General features: G+C 38.4%; 3 protein-coding genes across 6 annotated transcripts in view; 1 reads left to right on the top strand and 2 right to left on the bottom strand.

The window, feature by feature from the left end:
• LOC141660511 (uncharacterized) overlaps window positions 1-6,003 on the bottom strand; it is a 149,130-nt gene extending 143,127 nt beyond the window's left edge. The window contains exons 1-2 of the mRNA XM_074467499.1: window positions 5,065-6,003; window positions 4,575-4,932 (exon numbers count right to left, since the gene is read on the bottom strand). Of these exons, the coding sequence (XP_074323600.1) occupies window positions 4,575-4,932; window positions 5,065-6,003 (1,297 nt within the window). The remainder of the gene's footprint in view (window positions 1-4,574; window positions 4,933-5,064) is intronic.
• A 1,177-nt stretch (window positions 6,004-7,180) lies between these two features.
• Window positions 7,181-8,221, bottom strand: LOC141660510 (uncharacterized). Its single transcript, XM_074467498.1, has one exon. The coding sequence runs from the start codon at window positions 8,219-8,221 to the stop codon at window positions 7,181-7,183; it is 1,041 nt and encodes a 346-aa protein (XP_074323599.1).
• Window positions 8,222-14,989: 6,768 nt separating this feature from the next.
• Window positions 14,990-21,072, top strand: LOC141724656 (uncharacterized). 4 transcript variants are annotated; one of them, XM_074526870.1, is made up of 14 exons: window positions 14,990-15,138; window positions 15,317-15,447; window positions 16,513-16,574; window positions 16,707-16,794; window positions 16,896-16,957; window positions 17,064-17,160; window positions 17,389-17,853; window positions 17,981-18,538; window positions 18,659-18,760; window positions 18,864-18,989; window positions 19,089-19,193; window positions 19,727-19,865; window positions 19,944-19,986; window positions 20,423-21,072. In XM_074526870.1, the coding sequence occupies exons 2-14, from the start codon at window positions 15,352-15,354 to the stop codon at window positions 20,559-20,561; spliced, it is 2,082 nt and encodes a 693-aa protein (XP_074382971.1). In that variant the 5' UTR covers window positions 14,990-15,138; window positions 15,317-15,351; the 3' UTR covers window positions 20,562-21,072. The 4 variants fall into 4 exon arrangements, with proteins under 4 accessions (XP_074382971.1, XP_074382972.1, XP_074382973.1 ...); XM_074526871.1 differs by having other exon boundaries at window positions 15,313-15,447; window positions 17,984-18,538; XM_074526872.1 differs by having other exon boundaries at window positions 15,313-15,447; window positions 19,727-19,805.
• The last annotated feature ends 378 nt before the right edge of the window (window positions 21,073-21,450 follow it).

The following is a 21,450-nucleotide window of genomic DNA, read 5'->3' as shown; positions in this document are numbered from 1 at the left end:
TATATATATATATATATATTAAATATATATATATATTGATATAGTTTTCAAAACTATCAATCGAATAAGGTTTATTCGATAACTTTATTTTAAATAATGAATATTATTTGAATATTCATTCGAGAACTTATGACTATGTTTATTCTACTTATTGAATATTATTTGAATAATCATTTGAGGACTTATGACTCCGATTATTTACTAAATAATATTTTTTATTTTATTAAAGAATAATGTTTCGATAATCAAACTTATTTATCGATTATTCAAATAAAGATAGTACTTTCGTATAAGTATATCTTTGGTTATTTATTATTCATTTCAAGTATAAGTTTTAAAACTTTTACTTCAATTATTTTTATAAGGATTATCCTTATGGGAATATTATTTAAATGATAATATTCAGATATTTTCTAATATATCGGGACTGATTTACTTTATTAAATCAGCATTACTCCAAACACTCTTTAAAGTGTTTTCGAGTCTTCAAAATGATTTTTAAAAGTTAGAGCGGATCCCAAAACTCATTTTTATATTTAAGATCTTCCTTTTTAAGGGGATTTAAATACTCGCTCAAAACCTGAGGGATCCGACTCTGTGGTGTATTTTATATTCGCAACGAGGTTGCTGTTTTGGTAAATGAATTGATTACTTACCCAACGTTCGGGAAGTAAGTCCATCTATTGAGTCGGCATAAGCAACATGGGCTCAGTGGGCGTCCATAAAAGTGTAAATGGCTCAGTGGGAGTCCATCAAATGCGTAAGTGGCTGAGTGGCAGTCCAGCATAAGGTCTTATTACGACCAGGGTGATGACCAATGGGGAATTCGTCCATCTACTAGTAGAAAATGTTACTTATTGGTATATTTGCCTGATCAGCAAGATATCGGGTTTATGCCAAAATTCTTTTCCTTTCCAAAATTCATTGGATATTACAAACTCTGTTCATACTTTACATAACAGAGGGTTCCAGGAAATGTATAAGAGATATATATATATATATATGGATATATATATATCAGGACTAAATAAAGTATCTCGAAACTTCATTTCATTCAATAATATATCAAAGATTGAATCTATTCAAGTCTTAACCTGTGGTCTCATCTATGGGATGACCTTTTGAAACCTATAATACTTTGAACAGTGGTAGTTCATGTAGTTTTATAAATGATATAAGTATAGTAAAGTAATTGGTAACTTCATATTCCTTTAAGCTTATATCCAGTAAGTATCTACCTTACACTTGATAAAGGTTTCCAGTAAGTTATCCATTTAGATACTTGCATTATTGTTTACACTATATATTATCTTGCGAGCTGTAATGCTCACTCTTGCTTCATTTCTTCATCACACAATAACAGTTAGGAAAGATGGCCAGACTCAAGCAGACCCAGCACAAGCGCGTGGGAAGCGTCCCGCGTCTTCCCGTTGATATTGTAGCTGCTATAGCTGCAGAGGTAGATCTATTGGTAGATCAGGCATTCTACTTTTGGGAACCAAATATTGTATAATTATAACTTGTGGCAGATAATGGCAATTAACTATAAACTTATCAAGTAATCATTTTGGGTTGTAATAACTTTTAAATTGTGGATTCAAGGACTTGTACTTATTTCAATTTCATCTCTGAGACTATAATGGGTTGTGGTGTGTGTTAGTGTGGGGTCACAACATGAGGTTATTTATTATTAATTAAGTTAAGTGATATTGTGGAAAGAAAGACCGTGACGACCCGGATCCCCGACCCCGGATCTGGGGGTGTTACATCACGGCTCTGATTCAAAGGCTTCTGGTAGGCCAAAAGGCCTCCATATGTTGCCTGGTTGGCCGGGGCTTCCCCGCACTAAGTTGTGGCCGTCACGACTCTGATTCAGGGGCTTCTGGTAGGCCAAAAGGCCTCCATATGTTGCCTGGTCGGTCGGGGCTTCCCCGCACATAAGTTGTGACCGTCACGGCTCTGATTCAAAGGCTTTTGATAGGCCAAAAGGTCTCTATATATTGCCTGGTTAGCCGGGGCCTCCCCGCACGTAAGTTATGGCCGTCACGGCTCTGATTCAGAGGCTTCTGGTAGGCCAAAAGGCCTTCATATATTGCCTGGTTGGTCGGGGCTTCCCCACACATAAGTTGTGGCCGTCACAGCTCTGATTCAGAGGCTTCTGGTCGGCCATATGCCCCCCACTTGTGGGTTAGTCAGCCGGGAGTGGTCTTAATGAACCTTGGGAGCCTCCTGATCCGTCAGGAGTAGAACATTTTGTCCCAGTGCTCGTGAGCACTCGGGCCTTCACGGAACTTATTTAGCTAAAAAGCTAATCTTATTCTAACTTCTATAAGTTTTGCTAATCATGGTGATTAGTGTAATCAATCCTCAGTTAAGACTAACGACTTGTGTTTAGCCTCAGCCATGCTTTTCTAATCGTTTCCTAGTTAACGTCCCGTTCTTCATGAACTTGTTTTCGTGGATATCCTAGTCTTCACGAAATTTGTTCTCATGAACTCTTTAGCCTTCATGAAAGTTGTTCTCGTGGATGTTCTAGTCTTCACGAAACTTGTTCTCGTTGGGCGCCTATTTTTTCAAGAATTCTCAAGGATTTTCGGATGAGTTCCATCAGAAAACCTTCAGAAGGGTCTGAATTAATCCTATAGGGTCCTCGTGAGTGTTCTACTCTTCACGAAACATATTTTTCTCCGTGAGGGTTCTAGTCGGCCTAATCCTTCCTTGTGGAGGACTAAGCATCACTAACTCTTGGTAGGCCAGAATCTCACCTCCGTGAGCGTCTTACTCTTCATGAAACTTGTTCTCGTGAATGTTCTGTTCTTTATAAAACTTATTTCTGTGGAAGTTCTTGTCTTCACCAGGAGCATCCCTTGCCTCTAGTTCATGGTTTTCTTGGAACCTTCATTTGGGGGACATCCCTACTAGTTCCGGATGTCTGGAGACGTTCTTTCAAGGACATCCTAGTCGGTCTAACCCCTCCATATGGAGGAGTCGGCTTCAACGACTCTTGGTCGGCCATAGAGACCATGCACTTGAGGCCCTAGTCGACCATAACCTCAATGTCTAGAGCTTTTTGGCCCTTCGGGACCTTATTTCATGGAAGTTCTTGAACTTCAATCTGCAATATCAAGTCGTGGCTTAGACTTTCTTCTCTCTTTTTGTTCGAGGAGTGCCTTGCCGGGTGGGGGCCTCATCTGAGGACCCTTTAGACGGTCAAAGATCTTCATGGATGGCTACTCGGCCTCCTCTGGTCGGCCAAGGGGTTCATTCATGACCCCTCTGGTCGGTCAGGGGGAAATATTTTTGCTTTCTTGGACAACATGTCTCAATCACGTTTGTGACGGGCCTCGAACATGAACTATCATGTTCGTCTTCTTGATGGGTTCTTATAATTCAAAGAAAGCTTGTTAAAGATGGCATTAGAGGCTTTTATGTCGAGGGTTCCTATCTTCCTCCTAATTTATCATTGATTATTTGTTCCAATTAGGCGAACAGCTTCCTGAAGCGGAGATGTGCGGGGCTCATGCCTTGTATCAGGTACATCTCTTCATTTTAGAACTTTTAATACATCAAGTTTAAGGAGGAGCCTGGCTGGCTTAAAGTCTCCCTTGGAGGCCGATCTGCTGGAGCCATTTTCGAAGGATATCCAGTTGGTCAAGGGCCTTTATGGAGGCTGATCAACCTCCTTTGGTAGGCTGGAGTCTGCAGTGTAGACTTTAGTTGACCAAATACATTTTATGAGGTTAGCTTTCTAATATCATTTCCTTATTAGGCCACCGCCTACTCCGCAGCTTCTTTCACTAAGAATGCAAAATGAAGGAGTGATCACATGGCCTTAGAGGCATTGATGAAGAAACTTGAGAGAAAGTTTCAAGATTGGGATTTTAGAGCTCTATTAGCGTTTATCAACAGTCGGAAGACTTATTCAAGTTGACGGACACCCATGATGATGAGGTGCGCTCTGTTGATATGTCCATTGGCTCTATTCATAGCTATTACCCGGATATGGTAAATTTGTGGGGGCTTTCCTAGCCATTGGGTTGTTTCTGAGGTTGCCACTATTGGCCAATCATCGGATTTTGGACTATAGATTGTCCTTCAGTGTTTAGGCCTTGCATGGCTTTGTTTGCCGTGTGTGGCTTTTATCTATTTGGGGTCCTTCATGGACTTGAACATCTTCGGTGTGTAACCTAATTGTTCATCATGACTTGATATATGATCCTTCGGGATCTCCTACATTTGTAGTTTGATTTCATATTTATTTTTCATTTTCGGTACTTTGGTCATTCAGGACTTTTATTCATTAGATGCTCGTGCATTGGTAGACCTTATTCCTCCATTTACTACTAAGTACTAGGAACATGTCTTTCATGTCCTCTACATAATAAACCTTCAGGTTCGAAACGTGCCAGGTATGAGGCACTTTGTCACCGCTCAGTGTTTCCAACTTGTAGGATCCTCGTCCTAATATTTTCTTGACCTTATACGGCATTTCCCAGTTATGGGTTAGCTTTTCTTTCTCTTCAACTCCTGATACCACAATCTTTCTTAAGATCAAGTCTCCTTGGTAAAAGAACCTTTCTTTAACCCTTCTATTGTAATAGAGGGAGGCTCTCGTTGATGCTCTGCATTGCGGGCATTGGCCTCATCCCTGACCTCGTCAATGAGATCGAGGGCGAGCCTCATGCCTTCTTCATTTGTCTCTGGCTCGTAAGCTTCGATCCTCGGGGATTCATGAGTGATCTCAAGGGGCACTACATCCTCGGCTCCGTAGGCCAGCATGAATGGGGTAGCTTCAGTTTTCACTTTGCAGGTGGTATAATATGCCCATAGTATAGGCAGCAACTCATCCACCCAAGTGTTCCTTGAGCGTTCCACCCTCTTCTTAAGTCCATCAAGGATGATTCTGTTAGCAACTTCCGCTTGCCCGTTTTCCTGAGGATGTGTAACCAAGGTGAAGCGAAGTTCTATATTGTTATCGTCGCATTACTCTCTGAACTCTGCATTATCAAATTGTTTCCCATTATTCGTGACAAGGATGCGAGGGATTCCATACCGGGATATCACATTTTCCCAGAAGAATTGGGCAATTTTCTTGGTGGTTATCTTGGCTAGTGCCTTAGCCTCAATCCACTTCGTAAAGTAGTCTATTGCTACCACAATGAACTTCCTCTGTCCCGATGCTACAGGAAATGGTCCAAGTATATCCATTCCCCACATTGCAAAAGGGATGGGTGTGCTAATCGATGTAAGCCTCTCTGGGGGCTGTCGTACTATTGGAACGTGCCTATGGCACCTGTCACATTTTTTCACATAAGCCTTTGCATCGGCTAGCATAGTTGGCCAGTAGAACCCCAACCGAGTTATCGTGTGAGCGAGGGCTCTGCCCCCCAAGTGCTGTCCACAAATCCCTTCATGGGCTTTTTTAAGTGCTTCCTCTGCTTCAAGAGGTCTTAAGCATTTTAAGTACGGAATAACAAAGGACCTTTTGTAAAGAAGGTCTTCAATCAGTGAGTATCTCAATGCTCTAACTGACAACTTACGTGCCTCCCGGGCATCGTTGGGGAGCCACCCAGTTTCTAAGTGGGTTTTGATCGGGTCTATCCAACAGCTTGCCACACCAACTGGTGCTATCAGATTTATGACATGAATAGTAGGGGTCTTCAAGACCTGGAAGTAAATACTTCTTGGATAGTTCTCAATTTCAGACGAGGCAAACTGAGATAAGGCATTCGTCGTAGTGTTCTCCTCTCTCGGAACATGTTCTGCGTACCATTCATCGAACTGAGTCAGTATTCCCTTTACGACTCTCAGGTACTTGGCCATTGTATCATCCTTGGTGTCAAACTCCCCATTAACTTGAGCAACCACAAGTCTCGAGTCTCCACAGACCTTCAGATTTTTGGCCCTCACGGCTCTAGCTAAGCCTAAGCCAGCTATCAATGTTTCATATTCTGCTTCGTTATTTGTAATTGGAAAATCCAACTTCAGAGCATACTCAATCATAAACTCATCAGGGCTTTGCAATACTAGGCCTGCGCCACTAGATTTTATTTTGGACGCTCCGTCAAAATAGAGAACCCAATATTCTTTCAGAGTTGTTTCTTCATCCTTCTCCCGGGGTTACTATCTCTTGCCCCCCCCCCCCCGACTTCTTGCTCGTTAATAGTACATTCGACCACGAAGTCAACTAAGGCCTGAGCCTTGATGGTCGTTCGAGGCTTATACTTGATATCGAATTTTCCTAACTCAATTGCCCACTTGATGAGCCTTCCACTGGCCTTTGGGCTATGAAGAATGTTTCTCAATGGTTGGTTCGTCAGGACTTCAATCTTGTAAGCCTGGAAGTATGGTCTCAACTTCCTCGAGGTTGTTATGAGAGCGAGAAACTTCTCCGTGGTGGAGTAATTCAATTCTGCTCCAAGGAGCACCTTGCTTACATAGTATACAGGTTTTTAGAGCTTCTGCTCTTCTTTCACGAGGACCGCACTCACAGCTTGTTCAGATACCGCGAGGTACAAATAAAGAGTATCCTCCGGACTTTGTTTAGCCAACAACGGGGCTTCAGTCATGTACTTCTTCAGCTGTTCAAAGGCCTCTTGACTCTCAGTTGTCCATTAAAAGTCCTTCACCTTCTTAAGGGTTTTGAAAAAGGGTAGGCATTTGTCTCCAGATTTGGAAATGAACCTCCCTAGAGCTCTAATTCTTCCTGTCAGCTTTTGAACGTCCTTGATGGAGCGTGGTGGCTCCATGTCTAGGATGGCTTTGATCTTGTCGGGGTTGGCCTCTATCCCCCTCTTAGAGACCATATGACCAAAAAAATTTCCAGACCCAACGCCAAAAGCACACTTGGTTGGGTTTAACATCATCTTGTGGCGTCTCAACAATTCAAATACCTCTCTGAGGTGGCTAATATGATCGGCCTTGCTTAGGCTTTTGACTAACATATCATCGACATATACCTCCATGGTCTTCCCAAATAGATGGGCAAATATCTTATTTACCAGTATTTGGTAAGTAGCTCCTGCATTCTTAAGTCCAAAAGCCATAACAAGATAACAAAATACACCAAAGTCAGTTATGAAAGATGCCTTGAGGGTGTCATCCTTATGCTTTCTAATCTGATTGTAACCCCTGAAGCCATTCATAAAGCTTAGCATCTCATGTCCAGCAGTAGCATCGATCAGGGTATCAATCCTTGGTAGGGGTAATAGTCTTTGGGACATGCATCATTCAAATCAGTGAAGTCAATGCACATCCTCCACTTCCCATTAGCCTTTTTAACCATTACGGGGTTGACCAACCATTCATGGAATTGCACTTCCTCAATAAATCCAGCTTCTAAAAGCTTCTCGACCTCCTGCTTAATGGCTTCCAGCCTATCAGGGGCATAAGTTCTCTTTCTTTGCTTTACAGCCTTTCGAGTCGGATCAATGTTCAACCTATGAGTTATAAGGTTCGGGTCAATCCCAGGCATATCAGCTGCTGTCCAAGCGAATACATCATTGTTCTCTTGGAGGAAAGTTGTTATTCGACCCTTCAAGGGCTTGTCCAAAGATGCCCTAATGTATGTGACCTTTTCCGGGTCTAAGGGGTCTAAGGGTATTGGGACCAAGTCCTCAGCTGGCTTTCCTCGTAGCTCGTCATTCTCTTGGACATCCTTGTCTTCTATGGGGAGAACCTGCCCCCCGGTTCCATCGGGCCTAAGTGCTGCGATATAGCAACTGTGGGCCATTTTCTGATCTCCTCTTGCTTCTCCAATGCCGTTCCTAGTTGGGAACTTCAGTACCATGTGGTAAGTGGAGGGCACATCCTTAAAAGCGTGGATCCCTGTCCTACCCATGATGGTATTGTAGGTAGAGGTTGCCTTGACAACCGGAAAGTTCAACATTTGCATGGCCTCCCTGGGCTCTTCCCCGATAGTTACAGGAAGTTGTATTGCTCCCTCGACATTACATTCCACATGGTTAAACCCGTAGATGGGTGCGTCGGATGGATTTAGTTGAGAGTCATAATAGCCCATCCTTATGAATGTATCATGGAACAGAATGTCCATGGAATCTCTATTGTCCACTAGGACCCTCATAACAGGACAATTTCCAATTATCGGAGTGATAACCAGATGATCATCCTGAGGGAATTTCAAACCTTCAAGGTCTGGGTCACCAAATTTAAGTGTCATCTCTGACTTGGAACGCTTTGATGGTTCCCCAATTATGCTCATTACTTCTCTTGCAAATGCTTTTCGGGAGTTCCTTGTAGTGTCAGTTGCTGTAGGACCCCCCCCCCCGAGATTATATTTATTACTGGCCCTCGAGGTTGTGGGTTGCGATCTCTGTCGTTACCCCTCTGATCATCATCTCTTCGATAATTATCTCTCTTCTAGCCTCCGGCCTCTTCACCCTTGGTAAAACGTCCAAACTTTCCCCTTCGAATCAGATACTCAATCTCATCCTTGAGTTGCCTACAATCGTTAGTATCATGACCGACATCTTTGTGATACCTGCAGTACCTACTCTTGTCTCTTTTTTCGGGGTCTCCCCTTAGTGGCTTCAGCCATTTGAAGTCTTTGTCCTTCTCAATTTCCATAAGGATGTGGCTCTTTGGAGCATTCAACCTTGCATACTTAGCAAACCTTGGTTGCTGATTCTTCTTAGAAGAGGTGCAGTCGGAGTTTTTGCTAATTCGTGGATACTTGTCCTTAGCGTCGTACTCCTGATCCGTCTTCCTCTTCTTGTTTCCAGTAGGTTCATTGTTCACAGCTGTCTTCTTCATGCTCTCCTCCACCTTGATATACTTTCTGGCCCTATCCTGGAGCTGCAGAATACTCTCGGGAGGGCTTTAGCCAGGGACATCCTAAAGAACTTATCTCTAGTCCCTTGCTGTAGGGCTATCATAGCTACCTTATCATCAAGATCAGGGACCTTTAAAGCCTCTTTCGTAAATTAATTCAGATACTCTCTCAAGGACTCCTTTTCTCCTTGGATTATGCCCATGAGAGAGGCTGAACTCTTCTCGTGTACTCTGCCTCTTATGAATTGCTTGATAAAAGCTTGGCTCAAGTCCTTAAAGGATCCAATAGAGTTCGGAGGCAGACGGCTGTACCACCTTTGAGCCATACCCAATAGGGTTTGAGGAAGGCCCGACACTTAATAGCGTCGTTCACGGGCTGTAGCAGCAGGGCGTTAGAGAACGTCCTAATAGGGTTAGCAGGGTCGCCAGTACCATCGTATGCTTTAATGGTGGGCATCTTAAACTTCCTCGAGATGTGAGTGTTCATTATCTCATCAGTGAATGGTGGGTTTTGATCATCGGGATCTCCTAGGGGCATAAGATCACTTGGATCAGCCCTTGGGGCAACTGCCCTTCTCAGTATTGGACCATCCAGATCTATGATTGGGGGATGACCTCTTCGTCTTGGAGCAAGTTGGGGTCTTGGAGTAAGTTGTGCCTCTAGGTCACACTTCAACCTTTGGATCTCGGCTTCATGAGCCCTGATCCTCTCTTGAACGTCTTATGGGATCGTCCCTTGAGTGCTCCTGGGGCGTTTCTCTGTATCAGCCATCGGTTCTTTGCCAGCACGTCTCCTTCTTGGAGCAACATCATCATCAAACGATTCAGAGTCTCTTTCAGTATAAGGTCTAGAGAATTCTTGATCCTCGGGAATAGGAGCCAAGCCATGTATGTATTGGGGCGTCCGCCCTTATGCTTCACCCCTATCAGAGTGTCTACTCCCCCCAACTTCAGGGTATTGAGGCATCTCGTAAGGGGGGTTAGTGGTCACGATCGTCGAGTACTCATACCCAACGGGTTGAGAGCTCACAGGTGAATGCACCTACTGCAATTAGGGATTCGTCCCTTGAGGAGCCGAGGGATTTGAACCTTGTGGCTGAGCCTCAGTTGCCCCTACCAGGGTTCCTCCTTGGGGGAGGCATAAGTTGAGTGTGGTGGTACCTCCACCGCTGATGCGACTGTTCGTTGTGGAACAGGAGTGTCTGTTCCACCATTGTTTCTTCGCCGTGTATTCACCATGGCTATTGTAAGCTTCCCACAGATGGCGCCAAATGTTGTGGAATAAAAACCTGATTACTTTTGTATTTAATGCTTGGGTTGGTGAGTTTCGATCTTTAATGGCTGCCCTTGCGCTCGGGACTATCGATCCTTGCAAGATGCCTACGTATCTCTGTGTTGTAGAGAATCAAGTCAAAAACGTAGTTCTAGATTGAGGGGTAGAGCCCTTTATATAGTGGTGAGTCTAGGGTTAGACTTCTGTTGGGAGACTTGGTGGACAAGTCTCCAACTTAGATGGTGATTAGGAGTCCTCTTGAGGAAGGAGATCCAGAACCTTCTATGTAGGACTTTGAGTCCTTTTAGGACACGTGTCTCTGCTCTTTCAGCCGTATTGAGCCTAGTCCGTGAACAGCTCGAGTTCGTGGAGTTGGACGACCTCTTCTGGTGGACTTTGGTTGTTTGGGCCGTCATAGTCCTGTTACGAAGCTTTGGACCAGACAAGCCTGCTATGAAGTTTGGACCAGGCAGGTCTGTATTGGACTTTTTGGACAAGAAGACCAAGTACAATTAATGCGACATTTAATGTGTCTTTAGGATGTATTTTCTATCCATATCAATAATATTGTAGTATATTTTATGAATTTTTTTTTTATTTTAGCTTGCAAGTTACAAAAGTCGCTAAATATAGCTACAATAAAAGCTTATGGATTTCGTTTAGATAACTTAATTCTTCCGAATTTGGGCAGGTTTTTAAACTTTCAAAAATGTCTAAATGTGCATGTTTTGCTTCTCTTTTGGATGTGGGATTATGAACTATGGCTTCAAGGCTCAAGCCTTCAACTTCTAGCTTTGCTTATCTAATTTGATCAAGAATTAAGACTTTTAATTTTGATTTTAGATTTTGTAAAATGATAAATGAGATCAGTCTTGCTAATGGATAAATTTAACTTATTATGCACTTTCAGTATTTAGATTTTAAATTGATAATATATTATTTATGAATTATGATTTTTTTACAATTTTCTCGAGCGAACTCGAGCAAATTCTAGTCGAACACGAGTCAAACATCGATTTATTCGTTAAGCTAAACGGACGAAAAAGGGTTCGAACTCGAGCTTGTTAGACTGTTGAACCGAGCCTACCGAACTGGAGCTCGAGCGAGCTTAACGAACAGTTTGGTTCATTTGTAGCCCTACCTGGAATCGTCATTTTTTTGCGAATCGCGACACAAATTTAAATATGATTTTCTCAATAATCCAACCATACTGATGTTAACATATAATGATTCTATTCATATGAAAAAATTCCCATAATTTTTAAAATTCATCTTCAATTTTAGGAATTTGAAAATCTAACAGAAGCATCGTTTTCAAAAGAAGCATATCTTCAGGAAAGAAATCAAAATCGATTTCTCGACTATCCAATTGTACGGATGTTAAAATATACTGATTTTAAAACTGGGCTCCTCAATGTAAAAATATACGGACAATTCTAGTCATTTGAAAAAATTCCCAAAATTTTAAAACTCATCTTCAATGTCAGGAATCGGAAATCGTAGTGGAGGCACCATATTTGAAACATGCATTTCTTCATGACACAAAATTAAAATCGATTTTCTTGGCGATCCAACCATACGAATGTTAACATATACTGATTATAGTCATATAATAACATTCCAGTAATTTTTAAAATTCATCTTCAATTTCAGGAATAGGCACCATTTTCGGAACATGCATTTCTTCATGACACAATATTAAATTCGATTTATTGAAATCCAACCATGCGGATGTTAAGATATATTGAATCTAGTCATATGGAAAATTCCTGTAATTTTTAAATTTTGTCTTAAATGTCAGGAACCGGAAACCTTAGTAGGGCCACCTTTTCGGAACCGTCATTTCTTTAAGACGCAAAATTAAAAATAGATTTTCTTGATGATCCAACTGTACAGATGTTTACATATAATGAATGTAGTCATATTGATTTTTTTTCGTATTTTTTAAAATTCGTCTTTAATGTCAGAATTAGAAAATGGTAGTTTTTGTGTATATTTTTCTTATCTTAAAATGGTCAATATTTTCAAATTCATCTTCAGTTTCAAGATTCGGATGTAGTAATATTCGATATCTCGTGTTTCTAATCTGTAACAAGATTTCCAAATATTATAGCTATATCTTTTGATTACTTCTTTGACTTATGTTTTTTTTCTTTGTTATTTTCTTTTTTAAGGTTGTTTAACGATGATGGGTGTTTGTACAAGATGGGTGTTTTCTTCTTAGACATTAAAGTTTTATTGTCTAAATGTCCACGATCATCTTTGCATGTTCGACGGTTAGATGGTAAACTTTGTTAAAAGAAATAAACTCCTAGCTCCAGCTATTGTATTCTGATACAATTCAGCTACGTATAACTTACTTGCTGACAAAACAATAGTCTATATATAATATTCTAATACTAATTTATACTAATTGTTCCCAAATACGACATATCACGCTCAAATAGATTAGTGCAAGTTCTCGACAATATTTCGCTTATAATTGAATAATTAATATTATAAAAAAATCTTGAGATAATAAATCAAATTTTTTAGGATATCAATAATTCAATATTTTATTTTTAAACGGACACTGAATTAACACGTTTAATATTATAGAGCACATGACCGATTATTAAATATTTTAAAAATAATTAACACGTTAAATAATTTTTATTTTAAAACTAATCAAATATTAAAGTTTAATAAATATAAATATATAAATCTATACTAAACTATAATAACCGGAAGGAGATATAATTTGGTTCAGCCTCCATTTTGGTTATCCAATCTCGGGATCGTCAGATCTTCTTAATCAAATGATCAGCACCATTGGATCCATATATTAAAATAATACAACACTCAACCTCACATGTTTGAATCCCTCTAATAACAAATATTTATATTATTATTTATAGAGACACAAATAAGTTTTAAGGTTCGAATCCCACCAACAACAAACATTATTCAATGTTAAAATAATGCACTGCCCAAACTTCAATGTTCTCCAACAACAAAAATTTATATTTCTCATATTCGAATCACACCATACAAAGTATTTTTATTATTTATAGTGTTAAAAATAAAGTTAATATTTCAAGTTTCGATCATAAACAATTTTATTATTTGATATAATCTTGAAATTGTACACATTCAAATTAAAATAATATTCATATATATAATATTTTATTATTTATTATTTAGTTATTTACATCAAAATTTTGATAAAATATATAATTTAAATACAAATTAATAAATATTACAGGAACCCGTGTTAGTATCTATAAAACAAGAAAATAGGTAGTTAAAATATTAAAAATATGTAAGAAGAGTAGTTGAGGCATTTAAAATTAGGGAATTTACCAAGAATTCCACTTTTTATGAAAATATTTGTAAAAATACGGATGCGGGTTGCATATATGAGGTTGAAACGGTTGCATATGTGGGTTGCATATGAGGTTGATCCATATTTTTTCAAATATTTCTGTAACTTGGATATTTATGCAAAATCCCATAAAATTACCGGCTCTCTACAACAACTAAACAATGCGATTAGTCGCACAATTTTATTACTACAGGTCAAGTATCTCAATTTTTGGAGTCAAGTGTGGCTCCTGAAAATTTTCATACAAACATACATATATGATTCAGGGTGATTTGATATCGGGTTAGTTTAGGATAAAATGGGAACCAAATCATGAAACTAGATTTATTAAATTAGGTGAATCGGAATCACAAATCTCGTTTCGAATTAAAATCAACTTGAGTTTTACGATTTTTGCGACTTAATCTGAATGATAATCACCCATATTTCTTTAGAGTACAAAATCATCTTATCTCTAAAAATTAAAAAAAAAGGAAGAAAGAGAGGGAAATGGAATTAGTACGAGGGGGGTAGGCAAGTGAAAAGAGGGGTTAGAGATGCTCATGGGTTATCCAACCTGTTATAACTGACCTAACCCAACCCTAAATTCGGCCGCTCAAATGGAACCATCCAAAATCGTGGGTTAATTGGGTTGATTTTTTATTGGGCCGTTTATAATGGGTTGGGTCAAAGTTTAGATATTTAAAATCTTAACCCAATCCAACCTGGTTATATATATATATATATATATATATGTATATACAGACTAATTTACGTGATTATAGTCTAAATTACTAGACAACCCAATAATTCATGCTTAGAATCACACTAACTTACGTGATTATAGTCTAAATTACTAGACAGCCCAATAATTCATGCATTGAATCACTTGGTACCTTTCTAAAATATAGATTTGCTTAGCTAAGTATTCGTTGTATAACATATATATAGTATATGATATTAACTGTAGAAGTTACAAGGTAAATCATTTGATTACCTTTTTGCCTACATGACTAATAATTTCAACTACGCTTCTTTTCTTTTAAACGAAAGTAGTTATTTAAACTCATATATTACTTATATATTACTTGGACATAAGCTTATAAGATATTAGTGTATAGATTTTTTGCGTATTTTTGTAGAAACAACTTATTTAACTTATACTAGATTGCGCTATGCTTGTACTGCTACTGAGTTTCGATTTTGGAACCGGACTGCGGGAGATAATAATGGACTCCATTAGTTGTAAATTTTTTCTTTCTATATAGTTGAGCTAATTTTAGTTATTTTATATACGTGTGTAAATTTCTCTTATAAATACTTTTATGCTAAAAGTTATGTAGCATGAAATTTCTAATAATTAATTGTAACATAATATTTTTTTACAACCTGATCAACCCAACCCGTCGAATGATTAGTAGGATTGGGTTTTTTAATTTTTTCGATATTAATGAATTGAAATTTTTTATAAACCGTCTAAATGGGTTGTATCATTAAAAGCTTAAAACCCACTCACCTAACCTGTGACCTGAGGCCCTACGTGTGATGAGTGGGGATAGTAATAATCCAGTTAATTGGCAGCGCGGACACAGTAAATTACAGTAGTCTTCCCCGAGTCATTTATAAAAAATAATAATACATACGCCTTTCCTCTCCTGAATCTAGCTGTACATAGCCGACGTTTCCACAAAAAGATCCCCTCGTACACCCCCATCTTCAACTCCGCCATCAGGTAAGCGTACCTCCTATTCTATTCTCTGTTCTCTTGCCCTTTTTCTTTTCTACTTCAATTCTGCTGTAGATCTGATCCATTTCTATTCAAGTTTTCTTTTATTATTATTATTATTATTATTATTATTATTCAGTTTGATTTAAGGGGTTCATTGTTTTCTTCTTCTCCTCAAAGTTAGGGTTTTGATTGGGGAGGGGGCCTTTTCATTTTTAAATGGCCAATCGGAAGGAGGATGATAAAAACGAGAAAATTATTCGCACTCTTCTCAAGTTGCCCGATAATCGCAGATGTATTAATTGCAAGAGCTTGGTATGTATTATCTTTTTGCCCCCAGCCTTTTTTCACCTTTGATTTCTCCATGCTTTTTCTGCTACACTTTTTGGAATGTGGTGGATGGTTATTACTGCTTCTCTTATGCATGTTTAAGTGACTTGTGCTTACAATGTGCTTCATCAATGGATATTTTATGATACCATTCCTTTCTAATTCTTTTGTGATCAACACTGCTTTTTATTGACGCTTTTAATTTTACTTAGATTTCGTTGTTTTCAAGTACATACAGGGTATCTATACTTTTAAGAGTAATTGCACTTCATTCTGTACGCTGAAGCTCAATTTTTGTGCTTCTTGATTACTTCTCCACAAATTGAGCTTCTTGATTACTTCTCCACCACAAGGAATTAAAGATTGTCAGAGGATTGCATTACTACAATTTTACACATATTTGGAAACTTTAATTTTAAATTCAGGTCCTTTTTCTTAGGGAAAACCTTGCTTTCATTAAACATTTAACAATTACACGCTTATTATATTTGGCAGACATTTTTTTCCCTGGCACTACCATCAGTCTTTATCGCAAAGGAGTAGAGTGACGTAATTTTTTTTTTCTTTTGAACTTCTCCTTTGTTTACCGAATGAGAAAGATTCTGTCCATCCTGTCAATAGAATATATTTCCTATCATATATCTGTACTAGTACTTGATGTGATGTTTTCTTGAGTAATATAGAAAACTTTGCTTACTCTTGTTCCGTCAATCGACTCAGCCTGTTTGCTGTATCAAATTGCCAAATACAGAAGGTAAAACTGTAATAATTAACTTTTTTCATAGTGTATATAACCAAAATATTATAAAGCAATCCTATTGGCTGATTAAATAATTAATTTTGAGTTTGTTTTTTCTTTATATTATTTGGATCTAATTGTGTTAAACTGTCATAGTTCTCTGATGTATGTTTCTTTATGCAATAAATAGTTTTATGAGACTTTAGTTACAGTAATTCATATCTTGTTTGATCTTGCGAACTTTCATGCTTCCAGAATTTTATTACTTGTTGAGTAAATAGCCTTAAAGCATCTCCCTTTTTTCTAAACAGGGACCACAGTATGTGTGCACAAATTTTTGGACATTTATTTGTACAACATGTAGCGGAATACAGTAAGTGTTGATTTATTTGCAAAACATTAAGAAAAATATACATGCACTTGTACCGGTGTTTTAAGTTTTTTAAGGTTTAATAGAAATATATTTGATCTGTTGGACATTAATTTATGTACTGAAATGCAACAGTCGGGAGTTTACACATCGAGTGAAATCAGTGTCAATGGCTAAATTTACTTCACAGGAAGTTAGTGCTCTTCAAGGAGGCGGAAATGCGGTATCCATGGAACCTTTTATTAGGATTTTTCTTATTTGATTTTTTTAATTTATAAATTATAAGCAGTTCGTATATTTATATCCTTTGTCTTGTATTTACAGAGTGCCAAGGAAATTTATCTCAAGGAATGGGACCCAGAGCGTAATTCTCTTCCTGATAGCAGGTGACTATAATGTGTATATAATATGTTTCCCCTTCCCCTCCCTCCCTCTTCACTGCCTTTTTTTTCTTCTAAATTTTCTGATTCTCGTGTGATAATTTGCTCTTAGTAATGTTGAGAGACTTCGGACGTTTATCAAACATGTTTATGTGGATAGAAGATATACTGGTGAGAGAAGCTTGGATAAGCCTTCAAGAGCCAAGTCGGTATGATAATCTTGTTTCTTATCTTTTAAGTTTTTTTAAAAACAAAAAATGATTTTCGTCTTGAAGTCACTTCAGTGTTGCATTAATTGACATTGAAAGTACTACATACATGTCGATCAAAATCTATCAACTATTCATGTGAAGTTTCTATATCTTCCTGTTCTTATTTGTGTTCTGATAAGTTACTATGTAATATTGACCGGTTCCTTGAACTATAACGTAATACAGGGGGAGGCAGAGGACTACAGTGAAAACAAGAAGATTGATTCATATCAAGGTGGGTCTAGAAGCCCGCCATATAATGACACATATGAACGACGTTATAGTGACAGGCCAAGCCCTGGTGGACGTAGTGATGATAGGAATTACAGAAGTAGTTATGATGAAAGAAGAAGTCCAGGATCTGATGGTGATTATGGGAGGAGTCCTGTCCGTACAGAGATTGTCAATGATTGGCGGCGCGATGATAGATTTGGAAATGGAAAGAAGTCTGAGGATGGCAGGATAGCCAGTGGAAGTTTTAAGGTTGAGGTTACATCACCAGATAGCCAAAAAGATCTGGAAATCTCAAGTCCTCCCATGGTACGCCCTGTTAGAGATATTTTGGGAGAAAATGTCTCTCCTCTTAGGGTAATTGAACCTCCTCCAAAAGTTAATGGTGGCAAGTCAGCCGAAGCTTCCTTTCACACACAGGTATGGGTTTTCCTCTTGACAGCACACTTTGTACTAGTAAGTTTAAATATTGTTGTAGCCCAATGGTGGTGCCAACTTAGAGAAGAAATGTCTCTTACATGAATTTACACCTTATCACTCTTTATAGCAGAGGACTGCTTCGTCTAGTAGCTTGGCATCCTCTAATGGGAATCTAGCTGAAGTTAAAGTGGAAAGTTCGTTAATTGATTTTGATGAAGTTCCTGAACCTCCTGCAAGTATTGCAGCGCCAACTGTAACACCCAATGACAATTGGGCAAATTTTGATTCCTTTTCTGAGGTGAAATCTCCAGCCCCATCAAATGCCAATGTGCTGGATTTTGTTCTGTCAGACTTGATGGTACCGGCACCATTTCCTGGACATATTAGTGCTACCGTACCGGTCAATGCGACTTCGGGGAACATGACATCGTCGTCACCTAGCAACACTCTATTGCAACCTGTGGGCTATATCTCAACATCTCACACTGGTAGTATTGGACCTGCTGCACCAACAAGTAACTTCATGGCGTTCGCTCCTGGTGGGATTTCTTCACCAGTGTCTGGACAAATTGCTAATTCCTTTCACGGTGTTGCTGCTGGAGGGCAGTGGAATCACCAGCAGTTTTCACATCCTAGTCAGCCTCCCGCACAACCATTTGTAGCAGGTGGACCCTCAAGCATGCAGGTGTGCTTTGTTGATGAATCATATAACTAACCCTGTTCATTCTTTTCGATGAGTTAATTTTGTATCAAATAAATTCATTGCTCGAAATGCTTATGTGCACTAAGTTGTTTTAACTCACAGGTGTCTCGAGCTGATTCAGGACCTTCTCTGGAGGCCATTTCTGGAACTCTGACACAGCCCTCTATTGTGGAGACAAGCACTGGGAAAAAAGAACTGCCTGAGGTGGTTATTTTCTCTATTCGTTTATTGTATTTTATTTGATGTGAGCATCTGGCTGTGTCATTATAATGTACTTATCGTATTGTTTAATTATTATTGTTTACAGGATTTATTTACTTCAAACTATTCGGCCTATCCTGCTTCAGTACCTGGTTGGCATACAGTTCACCCTCAAGGTTTTGGTTCCAACTTGCAGTATTTTGGTTCCAACATGCAGTATAATGCTCCAGCGGTAGGTTGTGACAAATGCAATTATATGAAAGGCACACATGACTATTTTTTTGATATCATCAAAATAGCGTTTTTAATTAAAATTTTGTATGTTTTGCAGCCTATTCCGACATATACACAGCCTCTTCCAACGTATATGCAGCCATCAAAATCATCAAATCCATTTGATTTCAACAGTGAACCTACCCCAGTTCATGCATCTCCGGTACTATTTGTTTCACAGCATTAATATTAGTTAAACTATCCATATCATGGTAGAGCCAAGTTGTACGAAGCCTATGTGGTCGGCCGCCATAAAATAATTAACACATTTTATTAAAGATGTGTGGGGTAATAGTAACACTGTGTTGAGTAGCACATTTTATCCACTCCTAAGTTTTTATGGATACCTTCTTCGTTGTCTTTATTTATGACTGACTTAATTATTTTATTATTTTTTCATATTGTTTGTTTAATTATTTTACGGGTTATGTTTTGAATTTTATTCTGATTAAACATTTATTCTAATTTTTGTTCTTTTAATTATTTAATGGGTTTTTATATCTTGAAATATATTCTGATTGTATATTTGTATCATGATTTTTCGGAATTAAATTTTATTTGTCCCTGAGCTTATATTTGGTCTCTGCAAATGCATAACATTCCATGGCCCCATTTGCCAACTTAAATAGGAAATCCTTTTTTTCTACCGTATAATTCTTTTATATGTACTAAACAATGTTGTTTGATGCTATGTAGTTCCCTTCAATGTTACCTTTGCAAGGGGCTTTACCAAGTGTCGCAGCTCCAACAGCTTTACCACCTACTTCTACCTTAGGTACTAATCCTCCAGCATGGATGCCTGACCAGTTCTCGCATCAAATGGCAATGACACCAAGTAATATTTAATCTTGATATCTTATTTTTGTTATTGTTATGTACATCTATTGATTGCATTTTCTAAACGCATTCACAGGTCCATACACAGTGCAACCTGCAACCTCAAACGTCCCACCCAGGTAGCTTGTCTTCCTAATATTTAATTCCCTTCAACTTTACCAGTTTAGCAGCCTGCTAATTGTTGGAAATTTTTTTAGTAGCTTTTTATTGGGCTAAACATTGCATTTGAATTTATGTTCACATAGTTCTGTTGTGCAGAAGTACCATAATTTCTTAATTTGATTTTTTTATTGTGTTTTTTGCTTTGCTGCTGAAGTTTTAATAGTTAGACCAGCCAAGACAAGAATACATTGCATCTATTTTTTTTTTACTAATTTGGCTTATATGCCGTACAATTGAGTATTTATTTTAACTAGCGAGAATCGAACCCACGACAGAGATAAGCCCTTAACCACTTGAGCTATATCATCGCGCTCAACATTGCATCTATTTTATTTAGTATAAAGTGTATTTTTTTTGCAACTTGTTATGCTTGACCGATGTTGGCTTTTGCAGAACCCAAGGAGCAGCAGGTTTTGGCTTTGGGCCGACTGCTTTTAGCTCTCTTGCTCCAAATCAGCAGCCTGGTGGATTATATGCAAGCCCTTTTTCCCAGAATACTTTCTCGTCTTCTGGGGGAAACCCATTTGGATAGATTTAAACAAAGCTGCATTCTCTCCTCCAATCTTAGGACAATGCACCATCTTGTTGATTTGGACAACTGGATGGAAATTTTTTGGCTGTTTTCTTGTTACAAAGTAATTGATGTGGCATTGCTGTTGCATCTGTCTTCGGTTTGGTGTCACTTTTTTCTTTCAACTGTAAAATGTTTCTGGTACTGAGGAAAAATATAAAGCAACAGTTAGGATTGGTAGGGCGCATAGAACCTCCACAGGGACCATGCAGCCATGGGGTTCATACAAGTACATATTATCCTGGTTGGTGATTTGTGGTGATGCTGCTGCCCTCAAGTTGTATAATTTTTTAGCTTTGATTGATAAGTTTAACTCCAGTTGTGCTAATTTTTACTCTTACTTTGCTTTATTGTGGTTGCATGTTGGTAATATTGTTGGACGAAGTTGTAAAGCATGTATGTACAACTAGCACTGTTTTTACATGTTATGTATTGTTGTAATAAAATTCTCAATAATTGTGATCCCCTTTTATATGGAGCTTGCTACCCATTAGCCACAGGAAGCTGTTGCATATTCTCATACATGTAAATTTATGCCAATACTAGTCTTGACATGAATGTAATAGGTATCAAAGGGTTTTACCTTAAAGGAGTCTTAATACAGGACTAAGCTCACACTTTGTACCATTTACATGTGCTTCTTGAGATTGTAAATGTTTAGACAGGCACCTCGCCTTTCCCTACTTGCGATATCTATTGTAATAGTTGGGAGGAAAAGAAGATTCTTTCTTGATCAAGTTAGATGTATTGAACGGGTGCTTAAACATGTGTAATGGACTTCTGTAAATGTTCCTTCAATGTAATATATACATGATAGGTAGGGCCGTCAAACGGATAATTCGGATACAGA

Source organism: Apium graveolens, chromosome 5 (genome assembly GCF_009905375.1).
Source record: "Apium graveolens cultivar Ventura chromosome 5, ASM990537v1, whole genome shotgun sequence".
NCBI classification, from domain to species: Eukaryota; Viridiplantae; Streptophyta; class Magnoliopsida; order Apiales; family Apiaceae; genus Apium; species Apium graveolens.
This window is presented reverse-complemented; position numbering and strand designations above follow the sequence as displayed.